Below are 13869 nucleotides of genomic sequence, written 5' to 3'. Positions count from 1 at the left end.
TGTGTACAAAGACGACTGTGCACAGCGCAAGACGACTGTGTACAAAGACGACTGTGCACAGCGCAAGACGACTGTGTACGGAGCAAAGACGACTGTGCACGGCGCAGACGACTGTGCACAGCGCAAGACGACTGTGTACAAAGACGACTGTGCACAGCGCAAGACGACTGTGTACAGAGCAAAGACGACTGTGTACAGCGCAAGACGACTGTGTACAGCGCACAGACGACTGTGTACAGCGCAAAGACGACTATGTACAGTGCAAGACGACTGTGTAAATATATATATATATATATATATATATATATATATATATATATATATATATATATATATATATATATATATATATATATATATATATATATATATATATATATATATATATATATATATATATATATATATATTATCCCTGGGGATAGGGGAGCAAGAATACTTCCCACGTATTCCCTGCGTGTCGTAGAAGGCGACTAAAAGGGGAGGGAGCGGGGGGCTGGAAATCCTCCCCTCTCGTTTTTTTTTTTAATTTTCCAAAAGAAGGAACAGAGAATTGGGCCAGGTAAGGGTAGTCCCTCAAAGGCTCAGTCCTCTGTTCTTAACGCTACCTCGCTAATGTGGGAAATGGCGAATAGTTTGAAAGAAAAAAAGAAAAGATATATATATATATATATATATATATATATATATATATGCTTAAAATAGGTGCATGCTGAATTCCTGTATCAGTGTATACCAGAACCTGGTTATCACTTGTATTCTTAAGTACGTGAGATGAAGACATGTTGCACAGCTTTTGTATCGTTGCCACAGAGAGCCAAGGGATAGGAGGTACCGCCGCTTCAGGGACGCCCCGTCTATGGACACCTTCGACACAGAATACAACGCCAGGTACAAGTCACGACAGAGTATGATGGGTAGGGGTAAGCGCAAGCCAGCGCGCCAGAAAAACGCGTCTCAACTTACTAGTGTCTTGCGGGACAGGCCAGTCACCCAGCAGCAAGGCGACCATCCCCCCTCCGCCAGCGGCGAGGACATGGAGAGTGTGCGCACCAGTGACAGGGACGAGAGGAGCGAGGCCGACACAAACGACGAGACGGCAGCAGCACAAGCGGGCGACGAACGTAACCCATCCACAGAGAGCTGGAGGTCGCAACGCGCATCCAGGTTTTCCGGTGGTTCAAACGATCAAGAGACCGCGTCTGGCCACGAAGAGAGGGCTCCTTCCAGCGCGTCTGTCAAGTTTCCTCGAATTCAAGCATCGCCACCGATGGGCCCAGATAGCGCAAGGTCTGTTCAGGGTACAGGCGCCGCCCCGCCTAAGATGCCTAATTTGCCCCCATCTGAAGACCCCACAAGTTCTCTTTCTCAAAGGCCGATGTCGCTCACCCGACTGCAGCCACTGGACTCGTCGCGATGGGTGGAAGGCAAAGGAGCTGGTCGACTCCACTTGTTTTTCCAGATACATAGGCCTCCAGCAGAGAGCGACAACACTACGAGTCCAGCGACGAAGTCTCCACAGCGAGTCCAGCGTGCTGACATAGCGAACTGGGTCCAGGGTAAAGGGACGAGTCGACCCCATCAGGATTTGCAGCTCCTTACACTTAACCCGACAGAACGTGACCATCCACATTGGCCGCCAACATCCCCCACACCGCGGCCTTCTCCCTCTGGCAATACAGACCATCACTATGACACAAGGAACACATCCGCAAACCATACTAGAGAAGAAGGACGTAATCTGTCCCGTTCTATGAGTGGCTCAGAGTTGTGCCCGCCGCATACAAGTGTAAACAATCTGAACTCCAAAACAAAAAACACACTAAAAGCGAAACAGAAAACATTATGCAAGAAGACGGCAACAGAAAAGACAAAAGAGGAAGGAGGAAGGCCAAAAACAGCTCAACCAAGATTAACCCTGACTCAAGCACAAGCAGGTGACGTGAGCACCAGCGACACAACCACACAAAAGAAGAGGGCCACGATTATCCACGGTAGCCACACCGATGTCAACCTGCAGTTCAAGATGAGTAGGTCGTGTGCGCTGCCGCCGCCATCACGTACTACCACCGTGTCATCTAGACGCAGCAGTTACCACACAACCGGGAGTCAATCACTACACCCACATGAGGACTCGTCACATGCTGACCCACCTCCTAACCCCGAGGTAAATAGTGATCCTGAGATGGTAACACATGAATCTGACGAATCAGATAATCGGCCGAAGTCGGCAGGACAACCTTACGATCGCTGGCCTTGGGTACCTCTGAAAAGATGGGAATCAGATCCCTCAAAACTGGGGCGGAATCCACTAGCAATCACCGGACGAGGCAACTCTCTCCCCGTCGGGGGAACACACGGTGGGCATTGCGGTAGGGATACCGAGGCATCATCCCAGGGAAGGAGCCAAGAGGTGGCAGCGGTGACCAAGGAGGACACAATGTGGACGGACCAAACGAACCAGCAAAACCCTTCCCACAGACGAGTCAGCCACCTCGAGCGACCACCTCCACAACTTGGTTGTGTCCACCACTCGGGGTCGTCGACCGTAAGGCCAGGTGGGTACTGCCTCCTAAACTGTTCCTTTACCTGTTATACATTCCTGTGTTACAACATGAAGGAAGAAAACAAGGTGAGACCTGAAGTGTGATCTCTCACTATCATAGGATGTATGAACAGACAATCAGTTACACAGCTCTTATCTTGAGCAGGATAATTAAGGCTCTTATATATTTGTCATGAAAACATGCGCATATGGTTGTTTAATTTGTTTACGGATGGGGTTGTTAGGGAGGTGAATGTAAGAGTTTTGGAAAGAGGGGCAAGTATGCAGTCTGTTGGGGATGAGAGAGCTTGGGAAGTGAATCAGTTGTTGTTCGCTGATGATACAGTGCTGGTGGCTGATTCATGTGAGAAACTGCAGAAGCTGGTGACTGAGTTTGGTAAAGTGTGTGAAAGAAGAAAGTTGAGAGTAAATGTGAATAAGAGCAAGGTTATTTGGTACAGTAGGGTTGAGGGACAAGTCAATTGGGAGGTAAGTTTGAATGGAGAAAAACTGGAGGAAGTAAAGTGTTTTCGATATCTGGGAGTGGATCTGGCAGCAGATGGAACCATGGAAGCGGAAGTGAATCATAGGTTGGGGGAGGGGCGAAAATTCTGAGAGCCTTGAAGAATGTTTGGAAGTCGAAAACACTATCTTGGAAAGCAAAAATGGGAATGTTTGAAGGAATAATGGTTCCAACAATGTTGTATGGTTGCGATGCGTGGGCTATGGATAGAGTTGTGCGCAGGAGGGTGGATGTACTGGAAATGAGATGTTTGAGGACAATATGTGGTGTGAGGTGGTTTGATCGAGTAAGTAATGTAAGGGTGAGAGAGATGTGTGGAAATAAAAAGAGTATGGTTGAGAGAGCAGAAAAGGGTGTTTTGAAATGGTTTGGTCACATGGAGAGAATGAATGGAGGGAACGAGGAGAAGTGGGAGACCAAATTGGAGGTGGAAAGATGGAGTGAAAAATATTTTGAGTGATCGGGGCCTGAACATGCAGGAGGGTGAAAGGCATGCAAGGAATAGAGTGAATTGGAACGATGTGGTATACCGGGGTCGACGTGCTATCAATGGATTGAACCAAGGCATGTGAAGTGTCTGGGGTAAACCATGGAAAGCTCTGTGGGGCCTGGATGTGGAAAGGGTGCTGTGGTTTCGGTGCATTATTACATGACAGCTAGAGACTGAGTGTGAACGAATGTGGCCTTTGTTGTCTTTTCCTAGCGCTACCTCACACACATGAGGGGGGAGGGGGTTGTTATTCCATGTGTGGCGAGGTGGCGATGGGAATGAATAAAGGCAGACAGCATGAATTATGTACATTTGTATATATGTATATGTCTGTGTGTGTGTATATATATGTATACATTGAGATGTATAGGTATGCATATTTGCGTGTGTAGACGTGTATGTATATACATGTGTATGTGGGTGGGTTAGGCCATTATTTCGTCTGTTTCCTTGTGCTACCTCGCTAATGCGGGAGACAGCGACAAAGCAAAATAAATAAATAAATAAGTGAATAAATATATATATATATTCTTTTTTCTTTCAAACTATTCGCCATTTCCCGCATTAGCAAAGTAGCGTTAAGAACAGAGGACTGGGCCTCTGAGGGAATATATACATATATATACATATATATTATGAGGCCATGGGGAAAATGAAACACAATAAGTTCCCGAGTGCACTTTCGTGTAATAATCACATCATCAGGGGAGACACAAGAGAGAAATATAACAGTCAGCTGATATACATCGAAGAGACATTAGCTAGGATGTGAAAGCTTTGCGAATGATGAAATCCAGCAAGGCAGCGGGTTCAGATGGTATTGCAGTAGAATGTATTAAAAAAGGGGGTGACTGTGTTGTGGATTGGTTGGTAAGGATAATCCATGTATGTTTGGATCATGGTGAACTGCCATTGTACAAAAGCAAAGAGGATAAAGGTGAGTGTTCAAACTACAGAGGCATAAGTTTGTTGAGTATTCCAGGGAAATTAAATGGGAGGGCACTGACTGAGGTGAAGGCTTGTGCAGAGCATCAGACTGGGGAAGAGCAGTGTGGTTTCAGAAGGGGTAGAGGATGTGTGGATAAGGTGTTTGCTCTGAAGAATGTGTGAGAAATACTTAAAAAAGCAGATGGATTTGTATGTAGCATTTATGGATCTGAAGAAGGCATATAATAGGGTTGATAGACATGCTTTGCGGAAGGTCTTAAGAGTATATGGTGTGGGAAGTAAGTTGTTAAAAGCAGTGACAGCCTTTAACAAGGATGTAAGGCATTTGTACAAGTGGGAGGTGAGGAGAGTGATTGGTTCATTGTGAATGTTGGTCTGTGGCAGGGGTGTGTGAGTCCCCATGGTTGTTTAATTTCTTTATGGATGGATTGGTCTGGGAGGTAAATGCAAGAGCTTTGAAGAGAGGGGTGAGTATACATACAGTCTGTTGTGGATGGGAGGGAATGGGAAGTAAGTCAGTTGTTGTTCGCCAATGATACAACTCAAGTGGTTGATTCGGGTGAGAAACTGCATAAATTGGTGACTGAGTTTGGAAGTGTGTGAAAGGGCATGAGAGTAAATGTCAATAAGAGCAAGGTTATTAAGTTCAGTAGGGTTGAGGAACAGGTTAATTGGGATGTTAGTTTGATTTGGGAAAAATTGGAGGAAGTGAACTAACAGATGTTACCACTGCAGCCAACATACTATGACACATCTGCTTATTATATAAGTCGTGTAAAATGAAACTGTCTTCCAGCCAAATAACTTCATTACTACCTTACTCAACACTAGTAGAAAATGAGACTGAATATGAAACAATCATCCAAAATTAAGTTACAACAAACTTCAATCTCTCACTGTACGAGGCAAAGATGTGTGATTACCATCTGTGTGTTAAGGGGGAGAGAGTTTGTTACTGTGTTGCTCTCCTTTTCACCTTGTAGGTATGTACTATGTCTTTACTCCTATGTATGCATTACACACACACACACACACACACTTACCTATGCCAGGTGTGTGTATGTGTGTGTGTGTAAGTGAGCAGTGGAGAAACGTGGTGAGGCAGTGCGGAAACGAAACCTAGTCAAATTTATACCTCCAAAACTCAACGTCCCTTCCATTTCTCCTTCAAAACCCCTTACGACTTTCCCATCTCCTCTGATGATTATGTCATTCCAATGCTCAACATAATGAACATACAAAGTAGCACATAACAGCTACTCTTCCCCTCTCCCCTCAAAACCCCTCATTATAAAAATAGCTAAGTCTATCTCTATGATGGGGGAAGTCGTACACACAGAAAATTGCTCCTCAATATATATATAAAGGATTGTTTTGTCTTTGTATTGAAACACTGCTCTCACTTCTTGGGAGGTTCTAACTGAGAAGAGTATAAAGGAATTTGACTTAACTCCCCCAACCAGATCTTAAAACCTGATCCACTTTCAGCCACAGTGCTAGATTTCGTTTTCTGTTCTATAGGTATTGCTCCAGTCTATGATCCCAGGAACTGGTTGTTACCAGTGAACACCGACATTAACTAGACCACGTAATACTGACTGAGCACATAATGGTTGTGTAACCACTCTGATATCTCTTTTTTTCCTTACATTGCTAAGTTTTATTCTTTCAAGCTTTTCGTAAAACGCTTCCTTCAAAACCTATAAGCTTTATTCTTTCACACTTTTCGTAAAACACTTCCTCCAAAGCCTAAGAATATTTTCCTACAATTTCTTAGGATTCCTTTAACCCATTCTTTTATTATCATTATTTATGACCTAGCCTCAAGAATAGGACCCAAGCTTGTGATGAAAGTGAGGTATGAGAGTAAATATGGTGGTATGGTGGTAATGAGCATTATGGTAATACTGACAGAACACAGCAGCACACTACCCCTAGCAGGAGATGAGGGCCAGCCATCAGTGCATCAGCCCCAAGAGAGCTACATAGGTCCCAGCCCAGCCCTGCAGCACACCACCCAACATCAGCCTGAACTCCATCACGACAGCACCGACACCCACCACACTCAAGTTACGGCCACACAGTACGTCAAGTCCTATTATAGGTGAGGCTGACAACCAGAATGTTAGTACCCTAAGTCGTATCAAGACAAAATAAATAGTAGCCATATACTTTGCTTGTTCCAACTATATGTATATATATTTGACCTGTCAACTTTTCCGACAGAAATAATGGTGTTGGAATCATTGAGAAACGAACAATTTTGTGAAGGGTGAAAGAAAATAAAACTACCAAATTTTCATTCAAAAAATTATTGTCTAAAACGAATCGCCGATAATAACTTACCGATACTAACTCAAACGAATCACCGATAATAACTATGTCCCTTGCTCATAAAATGAAAGACTGGGAGAGGCATTCTTGTAAAGTTCTTTAAGAGTTGTTGTTACTTTTATACTAATATTTTTAACTTTCTGAAATGTTGCGCACACAAAATAATTATGACATAAACCTTACAGCAGAACTTTGGTTGCCCCGCTCATGCTGTTTTCATCTCATGCCGTCAGCCGGGAAAAGATGACAAATTTTTCATGAAATATCAGGGTAGTGAGTGGTGGATTGAAGAAGTAAGATCGACAGTGAAAGAGAAGAGAGGCATTTGGACGATTTTTGCAGGGAAATAGTGCAAATGACTGGGAGATGTATAAAGGAAAGAGGCAGGAGGTCAAGAGAAAGGTGCAAGAGGTGAAGAAGAAAGCAACTGAGAGTTGGGGTGAGAGAGTATCATCAAATTTTAGGGAGAATAAAAAGATGTTTTGGAAGGAGGTAAATAAAGTGCATAAGACAAGAGAACAAATGGGAACATCGGTGAAGGGGGATAATGAGGAGGTAACAACAAGTAGTGGTGATGTGAGAAGGAGATGGAGTGAGTATTTTGAATGTGTGTTGAATGTGTTTGATGATAGAGTGGTAGATATAGGGTGTTTTGGTCAAGGTGGTGTGCGAAGTGAGAGGGTCAGGGAGAATGATTTGGTAAATAGAGAAGAGGTAGTGAAAGCTTTGCGAAAGATGAAAGCCGGCAAGGCAGCGGGTTTGGATGGTATTGTTGTGGAATTTATTAAAAAGGGGGTGACTGTGTTCTTGACTGGTTGGTCAGGATATTCAATGTATGTATGGCTCATGGTTAAGTCCCTGAGGATTGGCGGAATGCACGCATAGTGCCATAGTACAAAGGCAAACAGGATAAAGGTGAGTGTTCAAATTATAGAGGTATAAGTTTTTTTAGTATTCCTGGGAAATAATATGGGAGGGTACGGATTGAGAGGGTGAAGGAATGTACAGAACATCAGACTGGGGAAGAGCAGTGTGGTTTCAGAAGTGGTAGAGGATGTTTGGATCAGGTGTTTGCTTTGAAGAATGTATGTGAGAAACACTTAGAAAAACAAATGGATTTGTATGTAGCATTTATGGATCTGGAGAAGGCATATGATAGAGTTGATAGAGATGCTCTGTGGAAGGTATTAAGAGTATATAGTGTGGTAGGCAAGTTGCTAGAAGCAGTGAAAAGTTCTCATCGAGGATGTGAGGCATATGTACGAGTAGGAAGAGAGGAAAGTGATTGGTTCTCAATGAATGCTGGTTTGCGGCAGAGTGCATGATGTCTACATGGTTGTTTAATTTGTTTATGTATGGGATCATTAGGGAGGTGAATGCAAGAGTTTTAGAGCTCATCAAGATGCATTACCAGGTGTTCTTACTACCATATGTAAGCACTATCGGAGCTCATCATCATGTTTTAACGTGTTCTTACTACCATGCGTACACACTATCGGAGTTCATCATGTATTACCGTGTGTACTTATTGCCGTATGTACACACTACTGGAGCTCATCATGTCTTAACATGTTCACTTATTACTGTATGTACACACTACCGAAGCTCACCATGAGCTATTACCATAAGTACTTATCATGATGCATTACTATGCATTGTGTACCTACTGCCGGAGATCACCATGATATATATATTTACTGACCAATTATATATACTGACTCATCCTGATAATTTTTCTAACTGTTATGTTCCCTATCATTTACATCTGACTGCTGAAGAAGACTTCAGAATCACTGCACACTTCTACTGTCTGCTTCATTGGTTTATTCAAGTAGCAAATAATATATCAACCCAGTAATATTAGACATATCTATGATGAGGTGTGTGTGTGTGTGCATGTGTGTGTGTGTGTGTGTGTGTGTGTGTGTGTGTGTGCGCGCACGCGTGTGTGTTTGTGTGAATTTTACAGTCAGTACTCTAAAAAGATGCATGTTTAACCTTACTCATCACCAGACAATCACTCATCACCTCCCATACAGGCTCACAGTTGATGGTGGCCAGAACTGCACCCCCACCTGCTGTAGGAGCCACTTCTACAGCACTAATCTAAAGGTGTCACAGGTCCATTCCTGCAGCAAGAAATATGACCACACCATCTCCCTACTGCTACAGGTACCAACTCTCCCCCTTCCTAATTCTACAGGTACCAAGTCTCCACCTCCTCTTACTACTGCACATGTCAGATCTCCCATTTCTACAGCTATAGGTACCAGGTCTATCCTTTCTTAATGCTGTACATAACAGATCTCTTCCTTATAAGTGCTGCAGGTAACTGGTCTCCCCATTCCTAATTCTGCAGGTATAAGGTCTCCACACTGCCTAGTGCTGCAGGTACCAGGTCTTTGCCCCTCCTACTGCTGCAGGTACCAAGTCTCCAACCCTCTTACTGTTACAGGTAACAAGTTTTTGCCCACTCCTACTGCTGCAGGTACCAAGTCTCTCCCTCCTACACTAACAAGTACCAAGTCTCTGTCCCCTCATATTTTCACAGATACCAGGTCTCCATCCCTACTACTGCTGCAGGTACAGGTTGAGCATCCCTTATCTGAAATGCCTGGGACCAAAAGTGTTTTATCTTGAATTCTTTGGATTTTGGAATATTCGCATATACATATCTTGGGGATGGGACCCAAGTCTAAACACAAAATCCATCTGTTTCATAAACACTTCACACACATAGCCTGTAAGACGTTTCACACTTGCACCTCAGTCCAGGTTTTCCAACAGTCTGACTTTCTGTGCTATATATAAACATAAATTCTTCCTCTTTTTCTTATCACAATTACTTACATGGGTATCTGCAGGCCTTTCTGACATTTTCAACAATATCTTTGTACAATAGGGCAGAGAATAAGCAAGAAATACAGTGAATAATACACGTAGGTCTTACGGTGATGATGGACTGTAACAAATTGGTGCCAACAGAGCGTCAAGCCCAGCATGGGCAATTGAGGTTAGGTGTGGAATTTTCCACTTGTAATATCATATTGCCGCTCAAAATGTTTCGGATTCTGGAGCATTTCAGATTTCGGATTAGGGACGCTCAACCTGTAACAGTTCTTCATTCCCTCCTACTGCTGCAGGTACCAAGTCTCCATCCCCTCTTACAGTTACAGGTACCAGGTCTCCTTACTGCTGCAAGTTCCAGACTTCTGTTCCCTTGTATTGCTACATGTAACAGGTCACCTTCTCCATACTGCTACAGGTAACAGCTCTCAGCTCCCTCCTACTGTTCCAGATACCAGGTCTCTACCCCTCTTATCACTACATTTGCTTGTTGCCTAATATGCCCTCAATCCATGCAACTCTTGCAAGCACTAGGTCCCTTTCCTCTATTTCCTTCTCTTAGTAACATCTCTGTAATCTCATATTGCTGCAAGTGCTAGGTCACAGCTGCACCCTTCCCCTCTCCTGCTACAAATGACAAACAAATGTTGTATTCTCCTACAGATGTCCAGGTCACCTTCACCAGCCACCATCCCTTACTGCCTGCTAAAACCTTCCACTTACCTGCCCTTACTAAGTAAGGGTAATTTCTTCCTTTTACTCTGTCATACTGCCACCACACATCATTCAGTCCACCAAGTATCTTCCTAGCCAGAATCCATCCCACTGCCATTTTTTGGTGGAATATTAATCCAATGTAATCTTGCTATGCCTATACTAACTCTTCTCTACAGCATAAGCCTCCCACAGACGAGCATACCCAAAACCTCTACCCCAAACACCTTCCCCCTTCAACTCCAAATTCACTCCCCCACTTTCCAAGTCTCCCCTCTCCCTTCCAAAACATGTAAAAACAAACAACACACACACTATCCTCCCTCATAGGATGCCCTCTCATGCATCCCACTACCTTCACTATATTCCTCCCCTACACAAGCTGTTCTTCCCAAGCCTCTTCCCAGTGGGATGCCCCCTATGTAGGTAAGGGCATGCAGACATTCCACAAGACTGGCAGATGGACGACCCACCTCTAACAAACCCATGTGAACAATTTGGTCAGCCAGCTGAAAGGTAAAGTAACCTTACCATACATTTTCATCCTTAACCTCAAGTCAACACAAAGCCTGACACTCAAAATCAACTCCTGATGTAATACTTTAACTTAACTGTGGTGGAACAATACACACATTTTATAACCTCTTACCATGACTCTCAATACTAAGTGTGAATGCTAATTCTAATATCCTTAGCATAGCAAGTGCTAAAAGAATCAGCAATACCACCAAAAATGAAAGGAATGAACTAATTGTAGCATAAGCTATTTTTTTCATTATTTCATTGTACATAACCATTATCAATACATTAATAATGTCATTATTCATTCTTATAACAAAAACAAGATAGAGTTGATAGAGATGCTCTGTGGAAGGTATTAAGAATATATGGTGTGGGAGGCAAGTTGTTAGAAGCAGTGAAAAGTTTTTATCGAGGATGTAAGGCATGTGTACGTGTAGGAAGAGAGGAAAGTGATTGGTTCTCAGTGAATGTAGGTTTGCGGCAGGGGTGTGTGATGTCTCCATGGTTGTTTAATTTGTTTATGGATGGGGTTGTTAGGGAGGTAAGTGCAAGAGTCCTGGAAAGAGGGGCAAGTATGAAGTCTGTTGGGGATGAGAGAGCTTGGGAAGTGAGTCAGTTGTTGTTCGCTGATGATACAGCGCTGGTGGCTGATTCATGTGAGAAACTGCAGAAGCTGGTGACTGAGTTTGGTAAAGTGTGTGGAAGAAGAAAGTTAAGAGTAAATGTGAATAAGAGCAAGGTTATTAGGTACAGTAGGGGTGAGGGTCAAGTCAATTGGGAGGTGAGTTTGAATGGAGAAAAACTGGAGGAAGTGAAGTGTTTTAGATATCTGGGAGTGGATCTGTCAGCGGATGGAACCATGGAAGCGGAAGTGGATCATAGGGTGGGGGAGGGGGCGAAAATTTTGGGAGCCTTGAAAAATGTGTGGAAGTCGAGAACATTATCTCGGAAAGCAAAAATGGGTATGTTTGAAGGAATAGTGGTACCAACAATGTTGTATGGTTGCGAGGCGTGGGCTATGGATAGAGATGTGCGCAGGAGGATGGATGTGCTGGAAATGAGATGTTTGAGGAAAATGTGTGGTGTGAGGTGGTTTGATCGAGTAAGTAACGTAAGGGTAAGAGAGATGTGTGGAAATAAAAAGAGCGTGGTTGAGAGAGCAGAAGAGGGTGTTTTGAAATGGTTTGGGCACATGGAGAGAATGAGTGAGGAAAGATTGACCAAGAGGATATATGTGTCGGAGGTGGAGGGAACGAGGAGAAGAGGGAGACCAAATTGGAGGTGGAAAGATGGAGTGAAAAAGATTTTGTGTGATCGGGGCCTGAACATGCAGGAGGGTGAAAGGAGGGCAAGGAATAGAGTGAATTGGAGCGATGTGGTATACAGGGGTTGACGTGCTGTCAGTGGATTGAATCAAGGCATGTGAAGCGTCTGGGGTAAACCATGGAAAGCTGTGTAGGTATGTATATTTGCGTGTGTGGACGTGTGTATGTACATGTGTATGGGGGGGGGGGGGGTTGGGCCATTTCTTTCGTCTGTTTCCTTGCGCTACCTCGCAAACGCGGGAGACAGCGACAAAGTATAAAAAAAAAAAAAAAAAAAAAAAAAAAAACAAACACTCTTTTCATTATTCATTCCTATATCTGCTTATCTCTATAAGATAAAGTGAATTCAAAGACGGGGCACAAAAGTTCTAGGAGCAAATGCACTACAAAAACAAATTAAACAAACATAATGAAAAAAAGCCCCAACAAAGGATACAGTCTATAGCTATCTGGTTTTAAAAGACTAATATTTTTCCTATTCTTACAATTCCTTTCAACTGTCCCTCTTCTCATAATCTCTAGGCTTTTAAAAGTCAGATCTACAACACCAGTTCTTTTTCTCTTACTTTTTCCTTTCTCTCATAACAGACTTTGAGGCATTTTTGCCTGTGCCATGTCAGTCACATTAAAAAGAAAATAAAAGCAGGTCTAAAAAACAGCTTCAAAGCAAAGCAAACGACATTCAAATATTAGAAAAAAAAATTTCATATTCCACTCATTCAATTTTTGGATATTTTTGAACTAATTCAGGAGAAGCAAAATTCCAAGCAAACTCCTGATAAATCAATCATGATTGACTTCTTGCTGCATTAACCAAATGGCCTGCTCGTGATGAATTCCAACTGAAACCTATGTCAATGACACATCTGATTGAATAATAATTGCTGTATCTTTGCTTTGGGCTTGGGTAGATGGGATGCGAGTCATGATTTTGGTCATTTAGCTTAGTTCAACCAAAGGTTAGCCAAGGAAGATTTATTAGGTGGTTGCCTGAATACCATGCAGCATCCACTTTAAGAGCCATAAACTTTTACACTTTATTTCTCACAATAAAGGAGTTTAATATAGAATAAAAAAAGCTATGCAAAAGACAAATCTGCCAATACAGTACAGTACAATGAAGTACGTACATGTAAACAATGCAACGTTATCTTGGATAATGGCCAAAAATATCTCCATGTATACTCTGCTTCTGCAATTCGATTTTTTTTTCAAAATCTACTCATCTTTCCCTTATACTCTATAATGGAAACAAAATATAACATTCCAGATTATAAAAATCACTAAATATTTCACAGGTTCAAATACCCATCTGACTCATTCAACATACACAGACTCTGCGAGTGCCTAATCAGTATATATCTTTTAAGAAGACACTCAGCATTGTAGCTTTCCTTCTAATAACTTTAACTCCTTGGCCCTATATTCACAATACTACCAGCACCTAATGACAGCATCAAATAACAAAAAAAAATAAAAAAAAATACATCGAGCAACAGACCTACCATGCCATCAAATTAAAGATGTCAAATTAAAGTATACAAGATCATTTCTTTCAAGTAAAGTATCATATCTTAAATGTAAAGATAACATCTAGTACTGATGGAGTATCAGCCCCTCT

General features: G+C 42.6%; 2 protein-coding genes across 4 annotated transcripts in view; one reads left to right on the top strand and one right to left on the bottom strand.

Moving 5' to 3' along the window:
- The window catches only part of LOC139765735 (SWI/SNF-related matrix-associated actin-dependent regulator of chromatin subfamily A-like protein 1), a 280919-nt gene that overhangs the window by 237436 nt on the left and 29614 nt on the right, over positions 1-13869 (bottom strand). The gene's annotated exons all lie outside the window — the stretch shown is intronic.
- LOC139765463 (uncharacterized) overlaps positions 1-13869 on the top strand; it is a 28131-nt gene that overhangs the window by 12460 nt on the left and 1802 nt on the right. Inside the window, exons 2-4 of one of the 3 annotated variants that reach the window (XM_071692839.1) lie at positions 814-2558; positions 6448-6610; positions 10351-10917. In XM_071692839.1, the coding sequence (XP_071548940.1) occupies positions 814-2558; positions 6448-6610; positions 10351-10396 (1954 nt within the window). In that variant the 3' untranslated portion in view covers positions 10397-10917. Of the gene's footprint in view, positions 1-813; positions 2559-6420; positions 6611-10350; positions 10918-13869 lie in introns of all 3 variants that reach the window. The other 2 variants (XM_071692838.1, XM_071692837.1) reach the window with 2 other exon arrangements.

This window comes from Panulirus ornatus, chromosome 55, assembly GCF_036320965.1.
Source record: "Panulirus ornatus isolate Po-2019 chromosome 55, ASM3632096v1, whole genome shotgun sequence".
NCBI classification, from domain to species: domain Eukaryota; kingdom Metazoa; phylum Arthropoda; class Malacostraca; order Decapoda; family Palinuridae; genus Panulirus; species Panulirus ornatus.
This window is presented reverse-complemented; position numbering and strand designations above follow the sequence as displayed.